Consider the following 25,757-nt stretch of genomic DNA (forward strand, 5'->3'; position numbering starts at 1 on the left):
CAAGTTGACCCTTGAACAATGTGGGGGTTGAGGCACTCATCATGACACACAGTTGAAAATCCACATAGAACTTCTGACTCTCTCAAAACTTAACTACTGATAGCCTACTGTTAACCAGAAGCCTAACCAATAACATAACGAGTTGATTACCACATATTTTATATGTTATATGTATTATATACTGTTTTCTTACAATAAAGTAGGCTAGAGAAAGGCGGCTATTAACAAAATCAGAGGGAAATACACTGTATTTATTGAAAAAATCTGCATATAAGTGGACCTGCGCAGTTGAAACCTGTGTTATTCGAGGGTCAACTATACTTTATCCCTGGGTCCTAAACCTGTATCACAGAGTCTTTGAGCCATCTTTCTAGAGTGTCCCCTCATGTCTACCTGTCCCTACACAGATACAGAAAACTTCCCGGAAATATGCTCAAGAAATTATTAATAGTAATTTATACTATACACTTGATATTATTTAACTTGTATTACTTTTTTTTTTTTTAAGATTTTTATTTATTTATTTGACAGAGAGAGAGACAGCGAGAGAGGGAACACAAGCAAGGGGAGTGGGAAAGGGAGAAGCAGGCTTCCTGCCGAGCAGGGAGCCCGATGCAGGGCTCGATCCCAGGACCCTGAGATCATGACCTGAGCCGAAGGCAGTCACTTAACCAACTGAGCCACCCAGGTGCCCCTAACTTGTATTACTTTTGTGTTAAGAATATATACACAGTTGAGTAAAACCAAAAATGGATCGTGATATTCTGGCTCTAGATTTAATATCTCATTGAGTGAGCTGAGCAGTTATCCTCCTTACTCTCCACCCACTCTCTCCAAACCCTCTCTAAAGAATTAGAAACTTACTTTAAAGCAAAAGCTTTCAATAATATCATTATTTGGTTATCAAGTTCTTTTTTTTTTTTTAAAGATTTTATTTGACAGAGAGAGAGAGACAGCGAGAGAGGGAACACAAGCAGGGGGAATGAGAGAGGGAGAAGTAGGCTTCCCGCAGAGTAGGGAGCCCGATGCGGGGCTCGATCCCAGGACCCTGGGATCATGACCCAAGCTGAACGCAGACACCTAACAACTGAGCCACCCAGGTGCCCCTGGTTATCAAGTTCTAAATCTTAATGTAATTGATGGCTATTTATAAGAATGTTACTTGGAAGATTCCTGCCAGAACACAAATTTAAAAGTCATTTATGTTGCTCAGTCTTCCTCATTAAAGTATACTTAATTAAATCTCTCAGATGACACCTTGGCATTATACTAAAGCTCTGATTTCAAGGGATCATAAGAATAAGCCATATATGTCAAGGAAAGCTGCTGGTTCGTAAAGCTACTATTTTTTCTTCATTGATTAGGAATCTCCAAATAATGATACTCCATTTAAAATGACAAGTGAAAGGGGCACCTAGGTGGCTTAGTTGTTAAGCATCTGCCTTTGGCTCAGGTCATGATCCCAGGGTCCTGGGATCAAGCCTCGTATTGGGCTCCCTGCTCTGTGAGAAGCCTGCTTCTCTCTCTCCCACTCCCTCTGCTTGTGTTCCTGCTCTCTCTCTCTCTCTGTCAAATAAATAAATAAAATCTTTAAAAAAAAAATAACAAGTGAAAAATTTAAATTTTTTTTTTTTAAGATTTTATTTATTTATTTGTCAGAGAGACAGAGAGGGCAGCACAAGCAGGGGAAGCAGCAGGCAGAGTAGGCAGACAGAGAAGCAGGCTCCCCACTGAGCAAGGAGCCCGATATGGGACTCCATCCCTGAACCCTAGGATCATGACCTGAGCCAAAAGCAGCCGCTTAACCAACTGAGCCACCCAGGCGTCCCTGACAAGTGAAAAAGTAAAATCAATGAGTATTCAATTTCATTTTCTATTGTCAAAAAAAATGTTACCATGGTTTCACTTGATAAAACTGTCAAGATAAGGTTTGAACTGTGAAAAATAACATGTGTGTGTTTGTTTCTTATCCATTTGTTTTAGCCTTTTAAGATTTTGATAAAATGACTAAATCATTTATTACTAAAACTTAAATGTGACAGCTAAAACTTTTTAACCTTCAACTCATTATCTTGTATGAGAAATTTCACACTGGATTAGATTAGTGTCCCATCAGTCTGATACTCTATGAAAGTACCATCAAAAAGTTTTGGAGAAAAGCATGGATGGCAAAGTTGGCAAAAAATAGACCACAAATATCTCTGACTTTCTTTAATGATTCATTAATTATGGATTTATTCATTTAATAAACATGGTTTAAATTATTTTTGCTTAGATGTGTTACCTTATTCACTAGAGCTCAACCTATCCTTTTTTAAAAAAAGATTTTATTTATTTATTTGCTAAAGAGAGAGAGAGTGAGAGTACAAGCAGGGGGAGCGGCAGGCAGAGGGAGAAATAGGCTCCCCGCCGAGCAAGGAGCCCGACGTGTGACTCGATCCCAGGACCCCGGGATCATGACTCGAGCTGAAGGCAGCCGCTCAACCAACTGAGCCACCCAGGCATCCCACAACCTATCCTTTTTTAACACTAGCTAAGTGACCTTGGGCAAATTATTTAACCTCTCTGGAACTCTGGTTTCTTCATCTGTGAAATGAGAATAATAAATTACCTATCTTACTGAGTTTGGAAGATTAAATGAGGTAGTGCCAGTAAAGAGTATGGCATATTGCCTAGCACTTAATATACATTCGATAAATGTAAGCTATGGTTATCCATTATACAGATTTGTAAATTTTCCTGTAGTTGAATCAGATGAATTTGGCAGTTTACTTACTATTGCATAATTCCTCTCTAATCTACTCTAGAAGTGTTCATGTTCAGAAATTAAATGACAAGCTATACTATTATACTAACTATTCTATGTTATGTATATGAATGCTGAATTTTACCACTGACAATATAAAAAAATCCATTGTATTTGATTAAGTATTTTTAATTTTAAAATTTAATTTGATTTAACTCATGAATTTCATGGCAGAAAAATATAAAGGCTAGAATTATAATAAATCAATGGCCATTATGTAATTGACATCTTCATATATAATGGCAAAAAAGCATCACCACTGAGTATCTAGTTGTGTTAGAAATCTCTTGAGAAAAAAATTTACTCCATTCTGGCCCCCCCACCACCCAAGGTACTATAGGCTGGGCACAGAGTAAAGTTTGCAAGCTGGAAAAAAAAAAAAAGGAAAGAGAGGAAGAGAGAGAAAAAGAAAGAGAGAGAGGAAGGAAGGAAGGAAGGAAGGAAGATCTAATCTATGTTACATTATAACATCCTGAAGATGTCTTCATTGTTTCTTGGGATTGGCAGGGAGTAAATAAAGATGTCAGAAGGAAGAATGATAACTAAAAAACCTAAAGAAACTTTTCAAATGTTGAACTTTTTCAAAATAGTTCAAATTTTGGTCTCTTCAGTTTCAAAATTTCAATGTCAAGTACTAATTTTGGCAGCAAGAAGCTTTATAGATTCTATTTTACAAAAACTTTGTATTTTATACTTTTAACATTTCTAACATTGGGGAATGAAAAACATAAAAAAAAAAAATCTCCTCTACTCCAACATATGCTTTAAAACAGTTTTTTCATATGGTGAATAAAGGGAAATATCAAGTTGGGAAACAAGCTTCTGCGTTCAATAAAGTTAAACAAATATTTATTTTGTGATATGGAAGATATCTTGCTAAGTGTTCCAAGTACATAAGAGAAAACAAAATAAGTAAGAGTTGCTAGACAAAATAACTAGGATCACCTATTTATAATTTTTGGAAAGAATCGACTTGGTACCTTTCATGGCCTCTTCAAAAGAGCAAGGTCTTGAAGGACTAGATATCTCTTTCTTCACATTTACATTCAAAGCACCAGCTGCTGCTATAAAAGCAAAACAAAATAGAAAGATGGATGTATTTAAATTTTTCCTTAAAAAAAAGTGTATCTTAAAAATCTTTAATTGAAGTATTTCCCATAAAACATTATTAAATTATTTGTTTAGCAGAAAATCTAAGCAGAAGTGAGGATTTTTTTTTTTTAACAGATTTTATTTATCTATTTGTGAGAGAGAGAGCACAAGGAGGGGGAGTGGCAGGCAGAGGGAGAAGCAGGCTCCCCGCTGAGCAAGGAGCCCGATGTGGGGCTCAATCCCAGGACCCCAGGATCATGACCTGAGCTGAAAGCAGATGCTTAACCGACTGAGCCACCCAGGCGCCCCAGGAATGAGTTTTTATAACTACCAATTTATGCCCTAAAATCCATCAACCAAATGGGCAGTAGTACATGCTCACTTATGAAAACAAAAGCAACAGCAACTTAAAAAAATCCTTCTTGTAACAGTATTCACACTGATGATATAAGTAGAAGACTGATATGAAACTTTTTTTTTCCCTTAAGTAGGCTCCATGCTAGCATGGAGCCCAATGCAGGGCTTGAACTCACAACCCTGAGATCAAGACCTGAGCTGAGATCAAGAGTCGGATGCCGGTTTAACTGAATGAGCCACCCAGGTGCCCAAAACAGACATGAAACTTTTAAAAATTATCAAATATACTGTAATAACAGGTAACAAAAATTCACCATTCATCTACATAAATGATTTATTAAAAAATATTGATTGAGAAACATTGGTCAATTAATTGAACTAAATTTTAAAAAAGCTGTGATGAACATATAGAATCTGTAACATTATGATTATTCCTTTTGTAAAGTCTTGGAAAAAATAATCCTTGTATATTATTAATGGAGAATTGCTGGACTATTACATCTAGTCATATCAACTACAGTTCCTATGGCAACTTAAAATTTAATGGGCCTAAGAACAGGGTTAAGTTCTGAAATGATAAAGTTAAATAAATTCCAAGTTTTTGCTTAAAATGCCTATACAATTTTATTTAAATATTTTAATTTCTATTTTTCAATGTATTTATATTCCCTAACTTATTCAGAATTGGAACTGAGTCACCTTACTTTCAATTTCTTTTAAAATTTTATTAATTATTTATTCATTTTTAAGTAAACTGTATACCCATTGTGGGCCTTAAACTAACAACCCCAAGATCAAGAGTGTTAGGTTCTACTGACTAAACCAGCCAGGAGCCCCACCTTATTTTCTATTTCTTATTTTTGACATGACAATGTGAAATGATAAAGAGACTATAAAGAGCTAGTTAATTGTGACTAAAAAGACAAAACGTACACATCTAAGAATGAAGTTAAATAATTTATCTTAGTGTGCAACATAGGAGGTCCAACAAATGACATATAGGGAATTGAATGGAAAAGAAATCCACAGACAGTTTTAAAGCATAACATTAATTCTAGCAATTACAGATTTTATTTATTTATTTAGAGAAAGCGCCTGTGTGAGTGGAGTGGGGAGGGGCAGAGGGAAAGAGAGAATCTTTTTTTAAAGATTTTATTTATTTATTTATTTGAGAGAGAGAGAGAGAATGAGAGACAGAGAGCATGAGAGGGAGGAGGGTCAGAGGGAGAAGCAGACTCCCTGCTGAGCAGGGAGCCCGACGCAGGACTCGATCCCAGGACTCCAGGATCATGACCTGAGCCGAAGGCAGTCGCTTAACCAACTGAGCCACCCAGGCGCCCCGGGAAAGAGAGAATCTTAAGCAGGCTCCACTCCCAGTATGGAGCCTGACTCAGGCTTGATTTCATGACCCTGAGATCATAACTTGAGCTGAAATCAAGAGTTGGACGCTTAACCACCTGAGCCACCAAGGTGCCCCAACAATTACAGATTTTAAAATAGAAACTAATCTTTGAAAACACTTTAAATTTTGACTCTTTTTTTTTTTAAAGATTTTATTTATTTATTCATGAGAGACAGAGAGAGAGAGAGAAGCAGAGGGAGAAACAGGCTCCCAAGGAGCAGGGAGCCCGATGCGGGACTCGATCCCAGGACCCTGGGATCATGACCCGAGCCGAAGGCAGACGCTTTACCATCTGAGCCACCCAGGCGCCCTCTTTTTTTTTTTTTTAAAGATTTTATTTATTTATTTGACAGGGAGAGAGAGAATAAGCAGGGAAAGCGGCAGGCAGAGGGAGAGGGAGAAACAGGCTCCCCCGCTCAGCGGGGATCATGACCCAAGCTGAAGGCAGATGCCCAACAGATTGAGCCCCCAGGCGCCCCTAAATTTTGACTTTAAAAATTAAGTTTCAGTCAGTTGTTGTTAGAGCAACAAAAAAATGAATAAATATTATATCCCTCATTTCTTACAGAAATCACCAATGCTGAGTCACCACAAAAAATAGCTAATGTGATTTATGTGTCTTAATAAACTGAAGTAAAAGCTTTGGGGGCTAACTAGCAATGAAACAAAGTTTTATGGCCTTGCAAAGTATCTAGATGCTTGAGAACATACAGATGCAATGTATTTTTTAGCAATACTAGACTCACAGGGCTTTAGAAGGGCTCTTGTCTGGCAAAGTGTGCAGAGCCAGTTTATGTTAAACCCTTGCCCCAATCCTACTTTTAGACCATGTACCAAGTACCCAAGATCTCCAAATTTTCTGCATAACTATTTTAGACTATGTGTATAGTCTTAGGCCTACAGAGTGGACAGAGCTTGGAAGCACTTGTTGGTGCACCCTCTAGGTATAGAATGAAGCTAAAAAAGGGAAAGTTGGTTGGGCGACTGCCTTTGGCTCAGGTTATGATCCTGGTGTACAGGGATTGAAGCCAAATCAGGCTCCCAGCTCAGCAGGGAGTCTGCTTCTCCCTCTGACCCTCCCCCCTCTCATGTTCTCTCTCTCTCCCATTTTCTCTCTCTCAAATAAATAAAATCTTTAAAAAAAAAAAAAGGGAAAAGAAGGCTGGCAGGGTGGGGAACCCTCTTTCCTCATTTTATCATATTCGGCTTGGAACTCCCAAGCATTCTGATAATCCTAAATTCAAATCTCGTCTTCTAGGTTAATATGAAAGTATCTTAGTCAAATTAGGAGGATAGGATATATTTAATTTGCTAGTTTAATTATAACTTTTAAATATTTAGACAAATAGTATAATATCGCCATTTCTACGTTGACTTGCGAATACTAGGGTAGGCCTAGTTTTTGCTGTTATAATTACACATCATGAATATTCAAATGTTTAACCACAGTCCCCAGATGAATCACAACAGCAATTGGCTTATCATAATGAGATAGTGCAAATTTTCTATAACCAAGTTTTCCTAAAATCATATTCTTTCTCACGTACACCTGAAAATACTACATTTTGTAAAACAAAAAAGTGAAATTATAGGAAGATTCTTTAATTAGCTATAACATAAAGGCAGAAACTGAAGCATGAGGTCCTATTACAACTTGCATACTATGTATTTATTTTATTAAGAGTTTCTGAGAGCGATTGCTATCTACTGAATACAAAATATGAAAGGAAAAACTTAAAAGAATAAACATATGTTAATGATTGCCTAAATGTGGCCAAAGATAGCCAAGTAGTATATGCAGAAGACTTAAAAGCTGTTTTATCTGGCAATTTTTCAAAGGGAGATTTCTAATCATCAGCATGTATCACTAAGAAATGAGGATTCTTAGTACTAATGCTAAGCACTTCAAAGTCCTGATGTTCTTCATAATTAATAAAAACAAACAACCACAAAACCTCAGTATTTTCAGGACCGCAAATCTTTAAGGCTATTCCCTGACCACACATATACACTTCCCTCTTCCCTTCCCACACAGATGATAGAGAAGCTCATTAGGAAAAATGTTCTTCTGTATCAATTATGCCAGCTTTCTCCCCACAGGAGTAAGCTCCTCTTCACAAAAAATATTAAATGCCACTATTTAAGTAACTAGCAGTTACTAAAATGCTTTAACTACCATTAGTTTTAAGTCAAACTTTCTTGGATTTTTGAGACCTTCCTAGAAAGAAAACAATCAAATATTTGGTCTTTGAGTATCTTCTCTTTCCTATTTTTGTTGAAACCAGTGTATCATTTCTAAACTTTGCCTTTTCCTGTCTGAAAATTTTACTGCTGATCTTTTATTCTGAAACAAGTATTAATTTCATTAATACTATATACGGTGGCATACTTTTGTAGCAAACTGGTGGATAATGAGCAAATGCTGTGAAATTCAGACATGATTTTTTAAAAAGGGGAGAGGGGTGCCTGGGTGGTTCAGTCGTTAAGCGTCTGCCTTCGGCTCAGATCATGATCCCAGGGTCCTGGGATCAAGTCCAGTATTGGGCTCCTTGCTCAGTAGGAAGCCTGCTTCTTCCTTTCCCACTCCCCCTGCTTGTGTTCCCTTGTTTTTAGTACCTCTCTGTCAAATAAATAAGTAAAATCTTTAAAAAACAAAAAAAAGAAAAAAATTAAAAAGGGGAGAGATACATTAAGTGATAGAAAGTAATTATGAGGACTTGATATAACTCTGTCTTAGCTACTGTTTCCATCGCTTTTTCTTGCCAGGGCTTTTTTTCCCCTGGCCACCATTATTCACTTTGTACCTCACTGAATCCTGAACTATTTGGGAATAACATAAATGATAAGCTTAAAAACATGGAAGAACTGCTAGTTCTGAAGTATGCCTGAGACTGGAATGAACTGAACTAGTGGTAAACATGACAGAAACTAAGCCTAGGTCAGTGGAATAGGTGAAGAATTTCATTTTCCAAAATGTTCTCCCTACTTTTGCCAGGAAAAGGCTTTTCTTCTCCAGGCAACTAAATGAATGTAGGCAAAAATTTCTTTTTTTCCTTTTTTTTTTTAGAGAGAGAGAAAGAGTGTGTGAGCGGGGATGTGGGGAAGGGCAGATGGAGAGGGAAAGAGAGAATCTTTTTTTTTTTTTTTTAAAGAATTTATTTATTTATTTGACAGAGACACAGCCAAAGAGGGAACACAAGCAGGGGGAGTCGGAGAGAGAGAAGCAGGCTTCCCGCGGAGCAAAGAGCCGGATGCAGGGCTTGATCCCAGGACTCTGGGATCATGACCCGAGGTGAAGGCAGACGCTTAATGACTGAGCCACCCAGGCGCCCCGAGGCACAGACTAAACTATTAACAGTTTCCCAAGGTTGTCGCTTTGAACGTTCCACACATAAGAGGTACTTAATGAATGGTAATTCTTACTAAGAAGTAATCTGCACGATATAATTTGAAGAGTAGGACTTCAGAGCATTCCTAGTTTTTCTTTTTACTATTAGAGCATAGGCAGAAATAATACCCTTAACGCCAGAGTAAAAACAAGTGGCCATCTTCTTAGGAAATAATGTCCTTAGTATCAGTTCATCTTAGCACACAACTTTTTCTTCTTGGTTGGCTGGTCTTCAATATGCTTCCAAAGAACTAGAAATTAATTACTGATTTTAGCTCAGAATTTTTTATTTGGACATACCTGGGTCTGGAGTGTAAGTGAATGGCTGAACATCATGAGATCTTCCAGCATTGGTCACTACATAAATTCCCACTGATACTGGCAAAGTTATATGTTGGTCGTGATATGGGGGAACCTTCACAATAAGATGATTCTAAATTTAAAGGAAATAACAAGATTTAAAAAAGGAGCAATGTTTAAATTAAAATCTTGAAATAATTATAATTAAGTACATTTTCTGTTAGCTGTAAAGTGTAAAAAGTCTGACTAGAAAAAAATGCAGTTTAAAGATCAGGTTTCATAGGCATCAGGACATTAATCTTAAAATTGCTTTTAACGTTTTACAGTGGCTTACAAGGTGCTTCTCCTGTCAACTGTATCTCTTTTCCATTCCCCCCAGGCTTGTTATACTCTGGCCACAATGACCTTCTCACTCCATTCTTTTAACACACTAAATTCATTTTTTTTTATCTCACAGTCATTATTACTTGCTGGTTTCTCCCACTGGAATATTCTTCTTTCACCTCTTCAAATGGCTAGTTCCTTACCCATTTTCAGGTCTTATTCAAAATGTTAACCTCCACAGAGAGGCCTTCTATGACCATCCTATTTAAAGTAGCACCCCTTCCCAACCTGGTCACATAATCTTGTTTTGATTTCAAAATAGCATTTATCACCACTTGAAATTACTGTATTTGTTTTTTGTCTCTCTCCAATCACAAGAATTTAAGCTCCATAAGAACCTAGGATGTTTTGTTCTTTGTTCTATATCCACTTAAGCACCTTACACCAAATATACTCAAATGTATTTATTGAATAAAAGAATGAATAAATTTTGAGAAAAAAAATATGTCCACCAAGCACAATGTCAGTTATCATATGTTTTGTAAAACATTAATTGTGAGATGTACTTCGCAATGCAGTTCACAACTGCTTCCTAACCACTTTAATTCTCATTTAAAGTCAAAGAGAGTTCAGTGCACCCAAACCCTAGCAATCAAAGTTATTTTTTGTCAGGAGAGTGGCAGAAGCATCCTCATAAGCAAAAAGTTCGTAAGTGCTTCATCAGCACTCACTCAAGGGGACTCCATCTTCTTGGAGGATACCATGAACCATATATGAGTTTTGCTCTTCTTCCCTAGTATATTACAGTAATGGGAAGGAATATTAAGGGGCAGTGATTATGTGTTTCTATGGTGAGGATGTGACAAGCAGGAGGCCAATGTTGACAAATGAGGATGGCATGAGTTTGATGACATTTTTTATTTAGCTAGACTACAGTTGGTGGGCTCAGCTGACAGAACAAGTGACAAGAGGTACCAAGGTCAAGGTTTCAATTTTTGTGCACTTAAATTTGTTTCTAAGCCAGTTTAAAACACTCTCTGAAATAGTCACATTATAAATAAACAGCTTCTGATTTACGGCATTATGCCTCCTAAGGCAAGTTAGCCATCTCAAAAAAAAAAAAAAATCACTTTTTAGACAGATGAAAAAACATGTATACATATGTGTATTCACAGATATTGGAGAAAAAATCTGAAAGCACATATTCAAATGCACATGAAGTCATCAAAAAATGTATTTGCACTGATCCAACTTCTAATAAACAGTTTTAAAATCCTGTCTACTCTTAACGTTACTCTTTTGTTTAAGCACTGTAACCATGTCACAAACCAGTCCTACCTACAGTTAAAGAGACAGCTGAACGGATAGACTTGTGAAGTATCCTCCCAGTCTTAAAATTATTTGGCAAATTCTGTAATTGAAATTATTCTTCTGAATAAAATCTTGTTTCTTGGTGAAGTTGTGTAGATTGAACTGATTGTGAAATCAGTAACAGATTTAGTATCTAAAAGTCTGATGCATATTTTATTTAAAAGCTTTTATTCCACTTGCTTTGGAGAGCATATTTAAATAAACCTAATATGAAACCTTTAAAAAACAAAATGACCCTATTTTGATACTACTCCATTGTACTCCCTCAATCTGAATCTAGAAATTCTATAAGTGATTTGAATTAAAAACTAAGTAAATTATGAATAGTGATACAAAGTTGTTTTTATATACTATTTTAATAAATTAAGAGAAATTAACTACCATTAAGCTAGGAGCACAATACAGATAAATTATACAAAGGGTTGGGAGGTCCTTGGAGCAGGTTCAATGTTCTCTAGGGTAAAAATAGAAGCAATCTTAATTTTAATTTCTTAGAAAAATCTGCTTGGAATCAAAATAACAATTTTCTTCTTCTCAGCAGATAATTTTTTTTAGAACTTATAAGGAATGGTGCTGGATATTTTTCATTCTCCTAAATGATAATTTATCACTGCCACATTCATTTTTCAGTTGGGGATATACATATATATAAATAATTAGAGACACATAACAAAACAAAATTCCTAATAAAATCATTTGAAAATATATAACCTCTAAACTCTTAAGCCTTTGTTTAGTCTAGATGTTCCCCAAAATTCTGAGGATCTCTTTTGGCATTTCTTTCAATAACTTTCTTTCCATATTTATATTAAAAATTCCATCTTCTCCAAAACTCCAAAGCTTCTCCTTACTTTTTTATTCTTTCCCTCTAAAGAATGTAATAGAAAGAACCCAGAAGACTAAAGGTTGAGAAATAACAATCTACACAACTGTATTTTTGATACACTAATGCCTGTTTTATGTTTTATAAAACAAGTTATTCTCAAATCAAATTGTATACTTCTTAGTATCGAATATACCCATTTTTAGCTCTTAGTTCCCTTTTTAAAATCACCTCAATATTTCAAGCTGTGAAACTCTTGCTTTCTTTCAAAACCAACTTAACTTTAAGACTATATGTATATAGGGCGCCTGGGTGGCTCAGTTGGTTAAGCGACTGCCTTCGGCTCAGGTCATGATCCTGGAGTCCCTGGATCGAGTCCTGCGTCGGGCTCCCTGCTCAGCAGGGAGTCTGCTTCTCCCTCTGACCCTCCCCCCTCTCATGTGCTCTGTCTCATTCTCTCTCTCTCAAATAAATAAATAAAATCTTTAAAAAAAAAAAAAGACTATATGTATATATACACATATTCATAGAAAGAAAAAGACTATATATATATATCTATATATATGTAAAGGAGATCTCTTAGAGATTGATCTTTAAGATCTATATCTTTTGTATATATTTACTAGGCAATTCCTATAGAATTTATCTGAAATTGTTAAAATGGGAATAGATATAATGACCCTGTGCTTACCACATTTGGTATACATGTGCCTGAGACATATTATGGCTTTGAATAGAAGAGACAGATACTAAACAAAGAACTGTTTTCTCAGACTTCATTAATCTCAATTTTTAAGTCTGTTTTTAAAGTTTTATTCATTCTTAATCTTTACACACAACATGGGGCTTGAACTCACAACCCCGAGATCAAGATTCACATGCCCCTCTGACTGAGCCAGCCAGGCACCCCTCAACTTTTAAATTTTTAAATAATAAAAAAGTTTAATGCCTGAGGAGTTGATTTTGGGGTTGGAAATGAATAGTTATCACAGTTATTCATAATGGCAATTTGCAAAGTTATCTTTAAATGGTCTTTTCTACTACACCATCTTTTGGTCATTTTTTAATATTGTAGAGGTCCTTTCAGCTCTTCTGTATAGGCCTGATATTTCTTTATGGACTACAATTTCTTCTCTTTTGTTTTCTGAGTACCCTTCCCTCTAAATTGTTTTTTTTAATAGATTTTATTTTTTTAAGTAATCTCCACACAGAGGCTCAAACCCACAATCCTTAGATCAAGAGTCACATGCTCCACCAACTGAGCCAGCCAGGCACCCCTAAATGTTTAATTTTTGTTTTTTTTCCCTTAATATAATCTGTTGGATCGGTTCTTTATATCTCCACTGTGATCCCATTCTAAAACACTTCCCAGAAAGTCCCTTAGGAAAAAAAAAAGACAAAGCTCTCTGAAAAAGATTAAAATTTAAAAATGAACAGCAGAACCACAGACTTAATGAAAGATCATATTATGTTTTAGTTTGTTATACATACTTGCTTGCAAAAACCCCAGGACCTCTAGATATAGCCACCAAATAAGGACATTAATTCCTTTCCATTCCACCATGTCTTATTTTTATGATTAATCTTCTTTAATCTATTGTAGCTGGCATAACTACCCTGAAAAAAAGTGTTTTAAGAATATTAACTACCCCATGCCTCAAAGGTAAAGAAGGAAGGAAAAAAGGAAGGAAAGAAAGAGAGAGGAAGAGGGAGAGGAAAAGTCAGAGGAAGAAGGGGAGGAGGAAGAGGGAGGCAGAAGATGAAAAGGAAGAGGAGGAGAAGAAACAAAGATTTCTTAACATTAAGTTCTATATGAAACAGCAAGTTAAGACTATAATTTGTTGGGGCTATCTTATTAATATTTTATATAATGTATAGGGCAAGTTTCTCAGTCTCCAAAACTAGTCATAGGATAAGGTAAGGAAGAGAAATTGTAATAGAATATTACTAGCAAAGGAGTTTACATTAATGTAACCAACTCATCAAAAAACAAAACATGTTTATGGCACACATAGAAGTATTAAACGTAAGGAGAAATTAAGCTTCAGTCAGGACCAAAACTATAGGCATGTAAGAGCCTGGTTGCAATCAGGGTTTGAAGTGCCCTCAAAAAGAATAAGGAACCTCAGACCCCAGAGTCCTCATTTTCTTCCAAGTGAATAAAATGAACCAACAAGTTTTTCATGAGTATCTATTAAGTGCTTAATATTATGAGGAACACAGAAGAGTCATAATACACTGCCCCTAACCTCTGGGAGTCCTCGAGAGGAAGCCACTGTTGGTTCATGGGGAGTGGGAACGGTCTGATCAATTAAGTTATATAAGAAATCATAAAATGTCAGAGTTAGAAGGAACCTCTCAAATAATTTAGTAAAAGTTTATAGATTAGAAAACTGGGGCACAAAAGTGACTTGTCTTATTTAGTTAACAAAGACTGTTAGTGACAAATTAAGTGTTATAACTTCAGTTAAGACAGAGATTGCCCAACAGTATATGTGACAAAGGAATGACTGTTATGTCCTATTATCTCTTTTTCACAGCATGTAGTAGCATAAAGCCAGAGGAAAACTTTCTATATAGCATTTGTCTAGGTATGTAAGAAGCTCCACTTCATAGGATACTATTTTGTGAAGAATTAACTTTACCCTAAGGTCTAGTTTTGTCCTTGGCTACTGAAAGGTAATCTCTAAGACCCTAGAAATTCCTGCCTGATACGAATATCTCTGACTGGGGGCTTTGGCCACTGGACAAATTTATGAAGGGGACTTTGAAATGTCCTATCAGTTTCAACCTCTGATGGAACTGGAGACTACAGGTGAGCTGCATGAGCATTATGTGGCTGAGCCCCAACAAAAACTCTGGACACCAATGGCTTGGGTGAGTTTCCTGATTGATAATACTTTGTATATTGTCACACATGGATGTGCTGAGATGTAAGGCATCCTGAGGACAACAAAAGCTTCACCTTTGGGACCTCCCGGACCTTGCTCTATGTGTCTGTCTTTCCCTTTGGCTGGTTCTGGTTTGTGGCCTTTTGCTATAATAAAACTGAAATTAAATATTGTGTTTCCTGAGTCCTGTGAGTTATTCTAGCAAATCTCAGTGGGGAGTGGGAAACCCTAAAGTTGAAGCCAACTGCTGAAAACTGAGAGTGGTCAGGAGATACCTGAACTTGTGGCTTCTTCTGAAATGAGGGAACACTGTGCCCTCAGCTTTGAGTTTGGCAATGTATTTTATTGGATACATATTTTAAATTTTATTTTTTAAAAAATACAAAGGAATAAAAAAATTTAAAAACTAAAAATTAAAAACTTTTTTGATAAATTGGCCAGTCTCTAATTTTTGCCTCTTCCATCTCTCTGCTTGTTTTCATGTGCTCTTTTCTACTCCCATCAGCATTTAATGGTAAATTTTAGGCTTTGGGTATTTTACACATTAGTTTGTCCCTGCTTTGCTGCAAGCTGTTCTTTCTCCACAATCTATACCTATATACGCTATTCTTCTGCATATGCCTTCTATCTGATTTGTTCATAAATTTGTCCTTTTCTGCTGGTCTCAACTTCTGTAAATTTGGTACTATTTGTTCTACATTCTAATTCTTAAGCCAGTTTTTTATCCTTGTTTTCAAGCTCTTTTTCCTTGTCATTTTGAAAACAATATATGGTGAGGTCCTACAAATACAGACTCTTAACATAAGTTTAACAAACAGTGCCTCTGTGAAAGGTAACAAACATAAAACACCTGACACAGCAGGTACTCAATAAATAAGTTTCCCTTTGATTTAACTAAATGGTAGGCTAGGATAATCCAAATCCTCAGAAAAAACAAATATTAGGAAATAAATGTCTCCTTTATTAACAATGATAATTTACTAATGCTTCTAACTTTTAAAAATAGAGAACTGTCATTTCTAGCACCAGTGGAATTTTCAGTTACAGAAATTCAAGAAAGAAACTTAAATGATCTATATGAATCCCACATAAAGAAGAAATTTAATCTGTTGATTCAGGAAAATTTCAGAACAAAACTGAATTTCTCAGACAGTAAATAATTAAACCACAAAAAGGCTTAAATTATACCTGATGAAATAATTCCATGTCAATTTCAGCTTCTGACTTCCAAGAGTTTTCATCTGATTGAAATAAAAACAGTAATTTACTAAAATTTTGAAACTTTTTTTACTCTGTAGCTATTATTATATCTTTATAACGAAGTAGAACATGCGAAAATCTCCATACCAATATTATGCCTACTTACCAGAAACATTTTCTTGGAAAATAACTTTAGTTCCTTTCAGAAAGTTCTTGCCGATTAAAAATACTTCTTCCTCTCCTTTCACCGAACAGCTATGCAAGCTTTTCTTTAAGATTTCTGGCACTCCTGCTGGCTGAGCTGTGGGTACACATAAGCATTCCATAAAAAGAACCACCAACACTTACTTCTTTTCTAAAATCAGTTCTAGAAGTTGTCTTTTTTGACCCCTGAATTTGACTGCCTTTACTCTGCAACTTAACTTTCACCCTAACAGAGAAAAATCCAGGAAAATCCACATTAATTTTTAATAACTCTGAAAAGATTTTGTAGGGATGGATTAATGTCTAAGATGAGGTTTTAATTTATTATATGTCATCTTTGTTTTATTGTTATGTGAATTAATAAATGAGTTTTAAAATGTGCATTTAGTTTTAATAATATTTTTTTAAAAATTCTGTCTTAATCATATTTAAAAAAAATTCTGTTTAAAAAACAAGCTTGTCCCACAATCCTAACCTCAAAAATGTCAGCTATGCTTTTGCAATTACTAGACTTCTGAGACAGTATCTCCTCTGGGTGGTACTGAGAGCTTCTTTAAGGATCTACACCCAGGACTCAGAGGCCCCATATACCAAAAGAACACCTAAAAACAGACTGAATCCAATTCAGAATAGTTTTTTCTACCAGAGGATCTCCCTGAACTAGGATAACATGAGGTTAAAAAATAAAATAACTGAAAAACTAGTGCATTAAAGACTAAGTAACCACTACTAAAATAAACAAAGAAGCTGTAAAGTACCGAGGGCACACATCTAATGAATAAATTATAATTAACCTACCAACTTTCTCATGCCAGGATTTCCTTAAGAAAATTTAATAGGTATTGCTTAGCAAAACAGATTCCTAAGTCAAGTAAATCTGGGAAATAAGGATTAAAGCAAAGCTAAATGAACAAAAGGATTTCACCAAGTATTTAATATTCTGATAAACACCATAAATATCCAAGAAGTGAATACAGTATATAGGTTCCCCAATATATTTGACTCCAAAAACATTCTTCCTTATTGACACTTAAGGACTAGTTTTCCACCAAAATACTGAGATGCTGGTGTATGCAAATAAATACCTTTTAAGTACTCAAAAAACTGCACCCCAAGAGGTTAAGCACTTTGACATAGATTACACTATCCGTTGTTTTAGTAAACCCTCACAACATAAGCACTGCAAAGGTAAACTTAAATTTGGCTGTATAACTCACCGACTTCTAAATTAATAAGAGAGTCCACTAAACTTTAGGAAAAGTTTAACTTTTTTCTCCATAGACACTTATATATTTAAATAGTTAATTTTATCTTTATAATAATACCATATAGGAAGTTTTTATTGTCAAAATATTCACTGCCCCTCTTTTCCTAGGTTCTTCCTTGTGGAAAGGCTATAATTATTGCTCTACTCACATCAGGACTGGCCATGTGACTTGTTTGTATAATGAAATGTGAACTGAAATAATATGCCAGTTCCAAGGAATAGCTTTTCACATGGTTCCACTATTTCCTTTTTTCCCTCTACTACAAAAATGGCAATGTCCTAGATAAGGGCAGCTTCTTCAGCCTGGATCCCAGAGTGAAGAGAATGGACCTGCTTCCAAACCACAGCCAATATTATCATAAAGTGAGGGAGAAATAGAACTGTTGTTGAGTGCCACTAAGTTTTTTTTTTTTTGTTACTGCAGCATCATTTAGCCTCACTTACTGATATAAACAAGTATCCTGTCCTTATTAAATATTTAAATGGCAAATGACACTTTTAGCAATGTCTAAGAGTTTAAAAGAAATGGTGAATGTATACCCATATACACTGGTTTGAACCCATTAACAGGGTTAAAGTATGAAGAGAATGGAAACAATTATTGGTCAAATACTAGCAATTATATGCCCTTTTTAAATGAAGAATTAGCTGAACTTATTTATAGCTTTTTAGAGTAACACTGGAACTAGATAGCTGTTTTTAAAGGATGTTCAAGAAAAACACAGTAAATTTTTTAAAAATATTTTTTAAGTAATCTCTACACTCAACATGGGGCTCAAACTCATAACCCCAAGATCAAGAGTTGTATGCTCCACTGACTGAGCCAGCCAGGAGCCCCAGTAAATATTATTTTGATTAGAAAACAATTAAGAGGTGAAAATTATATGGATATATTGTATTAACGAAATGAATGGAAAGTATACAAACTTTCCCCCCATTTCCAAATACTATGTGGAAATTCCATTCCACTGATGCTTATCAAAACTTTTTTCCCCCATCTCATTTTTTCCCTTTATGTATTAAGAGCATATGATGGCCAAACGAGGCTCCTCTGAAGGTACAACGTGTATATATCTTCTATATATCTGTACTTACATTACACAAAGACCTAGTCTGTTACTGTTCAAGATAATTTAACTTTTAACTTTTGACCTTAAAAGGTCTTTTCTATTAAAAAGTTTAATGGTTACCTAACAGTCCAGACACCATACTAAACAGAACTAAAGTCAGTATTATTTAAGCATTAACTATTTTATTTTTATCTTTAAGTAATTAGTAAGCCAGCTCTTGAAAGTGATCATACTGCTTTAAAATTTTAACACAAAAAAAAGCAGCCACTTTTCTGGTCTTATAAAAACAATGTGCTTCTAGATGCTTTTCAAATAGCAGCTCAAAAATAAAGTTGAAAAAAATTAATGAATATCTGAATACTGAAAAATAACAGCATGCCAAAAGAATTAGTAAAGCTTTTTTTTTTTTAAGATTTTATTTATTTATTTGACAGAGAGAGACACAGTGAGAGAGGGAACACAAGCAGGGGGAGTGGGAGAGGGAGAAGCAGGCTTCCCGCTGAGCAGGGAGCCTGATGCGGGGCTCAATCCCAGGACCCTGGGATCACGACCCGAGCCGAAGGCAGACGCTTAACGACTGAGCCACCCAGGTGCCCCATTAGTAAAGCTTTTTAATAATGTCTGTGAAGAGAAGGGAAGTTTATTCAATGATATTATCCTTTTCCTGAAGTTGTGGGATAGAGAGAAATAAGGGAAGTAGAAACTTGTTAAATTCAGTCAGATTTAATCCAATATACATTATTGTGAAGAAAGCTATAATTAATTTTGTTATATTTAAAAAATTAGCATAGGAGGGTAGATACTAAAAAAGTATGAAAATTGATATTCTTAATTTGATATAGTATCACCAAATAATATATACAATATACCAAAACAAAACAAAACAAAAAACATGTATACCTGTATTGTCTGGAGAAATAGAAATAGGTCAAGAATATAAAAGGGGATAATTCTTCCATCCCCTTAAAAACAAACAAACAAAAACAGATAATGGATCCAATGGTCACTGCTAAACCAGCAAGTAAAAGCAGACCTTCTTTTTCAATGTCATAAAGCACAACATGAATTCCGGCAATAGGCCTTCTTTCCACTGAGTGTCTCTAGTTGGAAGATCAAATGTCTGTTTCCTCTCCTCCCTTCCACCTCTATCACCTTTTGGTCCCTCTTCCTCTTCTACCACCCTCTCATCTTCCTGTTTCCTTCTACCTCCCATTCCAATTCTAACCCTTCTTACTAACCTATTTCCTTTTTACCTCTCTTTCTATTCCAATTACTCAAACCTGTCATAAAGGTTATACTCATGGAAATAAACATAAACCAGGAACCCATAATGGAACAAACATTCTTATTTAAAATTTTTTAAATAAAAATATTTTTTGGGCCCTTTGTTTCACTGTGTATTATTTATATGTTTACTTTTCCTCCTCCCTCATATCCCCACACTCTAAAGCCTAAGTGCAAGCCTCACGCTTCCTAAAGTGGTCAGGTTAAAATTCAAATTCTTTTTTTTTTTTTTTTAAATTCAAATTCTTTAGCTCAACACAAGTTCCTATAAAACAGATCTTCCTAGCTCTACTAACTTCAAATCTTACCACTTCTTCAGTGTATGTGTGTATATATATATATATATATATATATATATATATATATATATATATATACACATATATATTTAGAGAGGGAGAGATAGAGGGAGGGAGGGGAAGAGGGAGAGGGAGAAGCAGACTCCCTACTGAGCAGGGAGACCAGGACCCTGAGATCATGACCTGAGCCGAAGGCAGCCGCTCAACCAACTGAGCCACCCAGGTGCCCCTATTGTATGATCTCATTTATATGAAATGTCCAGAATAGGCAAATGCATAGAGACAGAAAATAGAATAGTGGTTTCCAGGCTCGCGGATAACGGGGGAATGGAGAGTGACTGCTAAGAGGTACAGGGTTTCCTTTTTTGGTAGCAATAAAAATGTTCTAAAATTAGATAACGGTGATGGTCATACAATTTTGTGAATATGATAAAACTGTACACGTTAAAAGGCTTAATTGCATGGTTTGCAAATTATATCTCAGTAAACTATTATAAAAGAAAAAAAGAAGCTATTATAGGACAGAAAGCATGAACCTAATTGTATGTGAATTTAAGATAATTAGATGCCTATATGCCAAAACCCTAATTATAAGCTATACAACTTAAAAAGTATATCCACTATTAAAGTTGATAAAAATTAACTCTTTCCTATATTTTATAGTAGATATCAGCTCAAAACAATGAACAAAAAAATCAGATTATCTCTTATCTATCATTTCCTACTCTCAACAGTTTGTCCCTATTCTATTAAAGTGAAACCAATCATTTCTACTTTATTTTTTTTTTTTTTAAAGATTTTATTTTTATTTATTTATTTGAGAGAGAGAGAGAGAAACAGCATGAGAGGGGATAGGGTCAGAGGGAGAAGCAGGCTCCCCGCTGAGCCGGGAGCCCGATGTGGGACTCGATCCCAGGACTCCGGGATCATGACCTGAGCCGAAGGCAGTCGCTTAACCAACTGAGCCACCCAGGCGCCCCCATTTCTACTTTATTAATAACAGACTTATTGTCAAGATCAAATGGGATAATGTAGTACTACTATTAATAGGAAACTCCATTCGATTAATACTCACTAGAGTGGAGGAATGACTTAACTACAGAGGATTTGGAACCAGGGGTTGGGCATGATTAGTCCAGTCTTCTTTCCTCCCTCTTCTGCAACTGCCTACATGCACAAAGCATACGTTTTAGATGGTTTGTGCCTGTTGATAAGAGGCCTGCAATTGTAGAAGGCTGCTCTGACTGGGTGGATAGATGTATCCTACTCTGGGATGAAAAAGTCCTCTTTTGAACAGTTTTATCAGTAGTCAAGTTGGCATTATCATCTCAATTTCTCTAACTCCTATGTGTCTAACTCCAATTACAAAGGAAACATTTATTTATTAACTTCCTAAGACCTCAGCATACATGAAAGCACTTTATAAACCACAGAGTATAAGACAGAGATAAAATAATACTATGGAAAGTAATATTGAAGTTAATGCCTTTTCCTGTACATCTAGTTTAATATTTAAACAAAAGTAATTAAAAAGTAATAAAATTTCTTTTTTTTAAGATTTTTTATTTGCGAGAGAGAGAATGAGAGACAGAGAGCATGAGAGGGAAGAGGGTCAGAGGGAGAAGCAGACTCCCTGCCGAGCAGGGAGCCCGATGTGGGACTCGATCCTGGGACTCCAGGATCATGACCTGAGCCGAAGGCAGTCACTTAACCAACTGAGCCACCCAGGCACCCCAAAGTAATACATTTTTTTAAAAAAGATTTTATTTATTTATCCGACAGACAGAGACCAGAGAGAAAGGGAACACAAGCAGGGGGAGTGGGAGAGGGAGAAGCAGGCTTCCCGCTGAGCAGGGAGCCCAATGTGGGGCTCGATCCCAGGACCCTGGGATCATGACCTGAGCCGAAGGCAGATGCTTAACGACTGAGCCACCCAGGTGCCCCTAAAAAGTAATAAAAATTTTAAAAGATTTCATTTTGTTGTCAGTTAAACAAAAAAAGATTGATCAATCTATAGACTGCTAGGTAGTATATTTAATGCAAACCCATGAAGATCAAATTAAAATTATATTCTGAACAAAGAATGATGACATTCATTACATACAATGACAGGTTTTCAAAAAATCAAATCACTGATCCACTAGCAGTGTACAGATCAGGAGGCTTAGGGGTGGTTGGCTGGCTCAGGGAGAAGAGCATGCGACTCTTGATCTCAGGGTCATAACTTTAAGCCCGAAGTTGAGGGGTAGAAATTACTTAAATAAATATTTTTAAAAACGGAAGCTTAGATTCTTGCCTAAAGGATTAGATGTAATTGATATTCATAGAAATTACTATTAGAAATATTTTAAGCTAGTTTTTTTTTAAAGGAAAAAAACCTGTTTGTATGAAAGTCCATGAAAATAACATTAATAAGAAATAAAGGGACGCCTAGGTGGCTCAGTTGGTTAAGCAACTGCCCTTGGCTCAGGTCATGATCCCAGGGTCCTGGGATGGAGCCCTGCATTGGGCTCCTTGCTCAGCAGGGAGCCTGCTTCTCCCTCTCCCTCTACCTGCTACTCCAACTGCTTGTGCTCTCTCTGACAAATAAATAAATAAAAAATCTTAAAAAAAAAAAAAAGAAAGAACTATGAAAACTATCATGTAAACTTATTTGCAAATTAAAAGAAGTATGGGAACTATTACTGTCAAGGTACCCCTTTATTTTTTTATTCTTTCAAAAATAATTTTTTTTTAAAGATTTTATTTATTTATTTGACAGAGAGAGACACAGCGAAAGAGGGAACACAAGCAGAGGCAGTGGGAGAGGGAGAAGCAGGCTTCCCGCTGAGCAGGGAGCCTGATGTGGGGCTTGATCCCAGGACCCTGGGATCATGACCTGAGCCGAAGGCAGACGCTCAACTACTGAGCCACTCAGGCGCCCTCAAAAATAATTTTTTTGAGTATAATTGACATACATACAATGTTACATTAGTTACAGGTGTACAATATAGTGATTCAACAACTCTATACCTTATGCTATGCTCACCAGGAGTATAGCTACCATCTGTCACCATGCTATTACAATACCACTGACTATATTCCCTATATTGCACCTTTTATTCTCTCTCCTTCCATAACTGGAAGCTTGTATCTTCCACTCCCCTTCACCCATTTTGCTCATCCCCCAGCAACCTGGGTACCATCAGTTTGTTCTCTGTATTTATAGGTCTTATTCTACTTTTTGTTTATTCACATTTGTTTTTTTTTAGATGCTACATATAAGTGAAATCCATACAGTATTTGTCTTTCTCTGACTTGTTTCACTTAGTATAAAACCCTGTAGATTCACCTATGTTGTCACAAATGGCAAGACCACATCGTTTTTGGTAACCCTTTCTTTCAAAGAAAGTACTGATCATGTTTATCTAATCCAGTTTCTCTAAGCAGATGAAAAGTGACAAATAGTCAACTAAAGGAATAAAAATAAGTAACCTACACCTCCATAATAAATGACTTCTACAAAAGGAAATGGAAGGGACAATACAGGTATTCAAGTAAAATCCTCCAGTATGAACAGAGATCTATTTTCTCAATTCATAAAAAGTCTAAATTACACAAATAAATCTCCTAGGTAGAGGAAACAGTTCACTAACAATCTCTTTCTGTAACCATAGTCCTAACCACCCAGAGGCTTTGGCTAGGATGAAATGAATTGTTTAAACTTGGTTTCAGCACTGCAACTTTAAGTGATTATAATGACAATATAGCATAGTGGCTAAAAGCAGAGGCTCTGAATCCTAGTCTTACTATTTACTAGCTATGTGACCTTGAGGGAGTAAATAACTCTAAGTCTCCGTTTCATCAACTGTAGAATGGAATCCATATAAGGTAAAAGAGAGGACTAAATGATACAATACTTACAGTGTTTAACAAAATCCCTGGCATATAGTCAGAGTTCAAAGCATGTTAACTTTTATCATTGGCCATATATCCTTTCCATTGCTTCTTAGGGCCATCAAATCTACCCCACACATCACCTCCCAGAGAGATACACTTTTTTGCAATGTGGACAATATTATCATTAAGAGTGATAATTAACAAATGATAATAATTACAGATGAAAAATTTCAGAAAATTATGTTTTCCAGTTCTTTTGTATTTTCTACCATCTTTAGCCAGTTATATTTATACTTTAATAATAACTTAATGAAAAAGAAAATGAAGAAATGATTGAACACACTAATGAAAGAAAGAACAAATAATTAAAGCTGGCAACCAATTCGCAGTCTCTGCCGAAGCAGTATGATCTCAATTATCTAGCACCTCCTGGCTCTGGCCTTCAGAGAGTGGCTATGGTCATGCTCAAAGTATTAGATCACTTAAAAAAAGAACTGCAAATACATCATTAAAATTGGAAATCCATCCTTTAAGAGTCAAGTTGGGACATATTGTGAATTATAGTAAATCCAGAATTGGAGCACCTCAATTAGAAAAGCTTTAAAACTCAATAAACCATCTACAGATTGTTTATTTTGTCCCTATCTAAAATGCAATAGAATGGACATGGAATTTATGATTTGTAAAAGCAGTCTATTTGTAATTGCACATCATCCAGAAATAGCCCAAGGAAATACTAGTATCAACACAAATTTGTCATAATAATGAAAAACAGAGAAATCCAATTGAGCTCTCTTGACATCAGAAAGATATTTTAGTACTTAAAAAAAAATTAGAGCATTTGCTAAGCTAGAGTATGGCTACATAATCATTTCGAAGATGAATTAAAAGAAAGGGAAAAATAAGATTTACAAAGGATGAACAATTTGACAAAACTAAAATACAACAACAAAGGTTCTGTAGGGGTAGCAAGGTCATAATACAGAAAACAACCCAAAGGAAATTCAACTGAATAGAACTGAGTCTCTTTTGCTCTTCTGAATTCAGGTACAAATTACAAAAACACAATGCCAAAGAAAATTACACTCAATGAAAATCTTCTTAAGTGACATATAAAGGAAAAAATTTTCCTATTTATTACTTGTAATACAGGGAAAGCAGAATATATGTTGAGACACATACAACAACATGATTGAATCTAAACACACACACACACACATTTACTTTCTATGCCAAGATTAGCAAAATAAGAATTTCATTTCCCACTTCCCAACACTATAATTTAATGGCATAATTTGTAATCAGAAGTCCAACACCTGTATATTTACAAAGTTCTGCTTACCTTAGTGTTTCTTCTGTTCTAATAGAAAATAGACTTAGGATCACAGCAATTTATCACACAACAAAGATGCAGCAAAAAAATCCTTTGGCTTTCCAATTTACTTCAGGTAAACCATTCAGAGTACATTTTCTTTTTTTTTTTAAGCATGGAGCCCAACAGTGGGGCTTGAACTCATGACCCTGAGGATCAAGACCTGAGCTGATTATCAAGAGTTGGAAGCTTAACCAACTGTGCCACCCAGGTGTCCCTAAAGTACTTTTTCCAAAATTAAAAAGAAATTTTTAAGTAGGCTCCACGCCCACTGTGGGGGGCTTGAATTCACGACCCTGAGATCAAGAGTAGCATTCTCTAGCAACTGAGCCAGCCAGGCGCCCCCTCAAATTACTTTTAAAATTAGTATGTGATGATAATAGGGAACTACAAAATGCTATACATCTTTAGAAAATTATTTGATATTA

General features: G+C 35.7%; 1 protein-coding gene across 9 annotated transcripts in view; it reads right to left on the reverse strand.

Annotated features, from left to right (window-relative positions):
* NFAT5 (nuclear factor of activated T cells 5) overlaps positions 1-25,757 on the reverse strand; it is a 123,251-nt gene that overhangs the window by 16,281 nt on the left and 81,213 nt on the right. For 6 of the 9 annotated variants that reach the window (XM_064581527.1, XM_064581529.1, XM_064581532.1 and 3 more), the window contains 4 exons: positions 16,121-16,255; positions 15,943-15,995; positions 9,346-9,478; positions 3,787-3,870 (listed from right to left, as the gene is read on the reverse strand). In XM_064581527.1, the coding sequence (XP_064437597.1) occupies positions 3,787-3,870; positions 9,346-9,478; positions 15,943-15,995; positions 16,121-16,255 (405 nt within the window). The remainder of the gene's footprint in view (positions 1-3,786; positions 3,871-9,345; positions 9,479-15,942; positions 15,996-16,120; positions 16,256-25,757) is intronic. The other 3 variants (XM_064581528.1, XM_064581530.1, XM_064581531.1) reach the window with 2 other exon arrangements.

The sequence above is a fragment of the Mirounga angustirostris genome, unplaced genomic scaffold (genome assembly GCF_029215605.1).
Source record: "Mirounga angustirostris isolate CCGP_5_RB_7025 unplaced genomic scaffold, mMirAng1.0.hap1 SCAF_16, whole genome shotgun sequence".
Lineage (NCBI taxonomy): Eukaryota > Metazoa > Chordata > Mammalia > Carnivora > Phocidae > Mirounga > Mirounga angustirostris.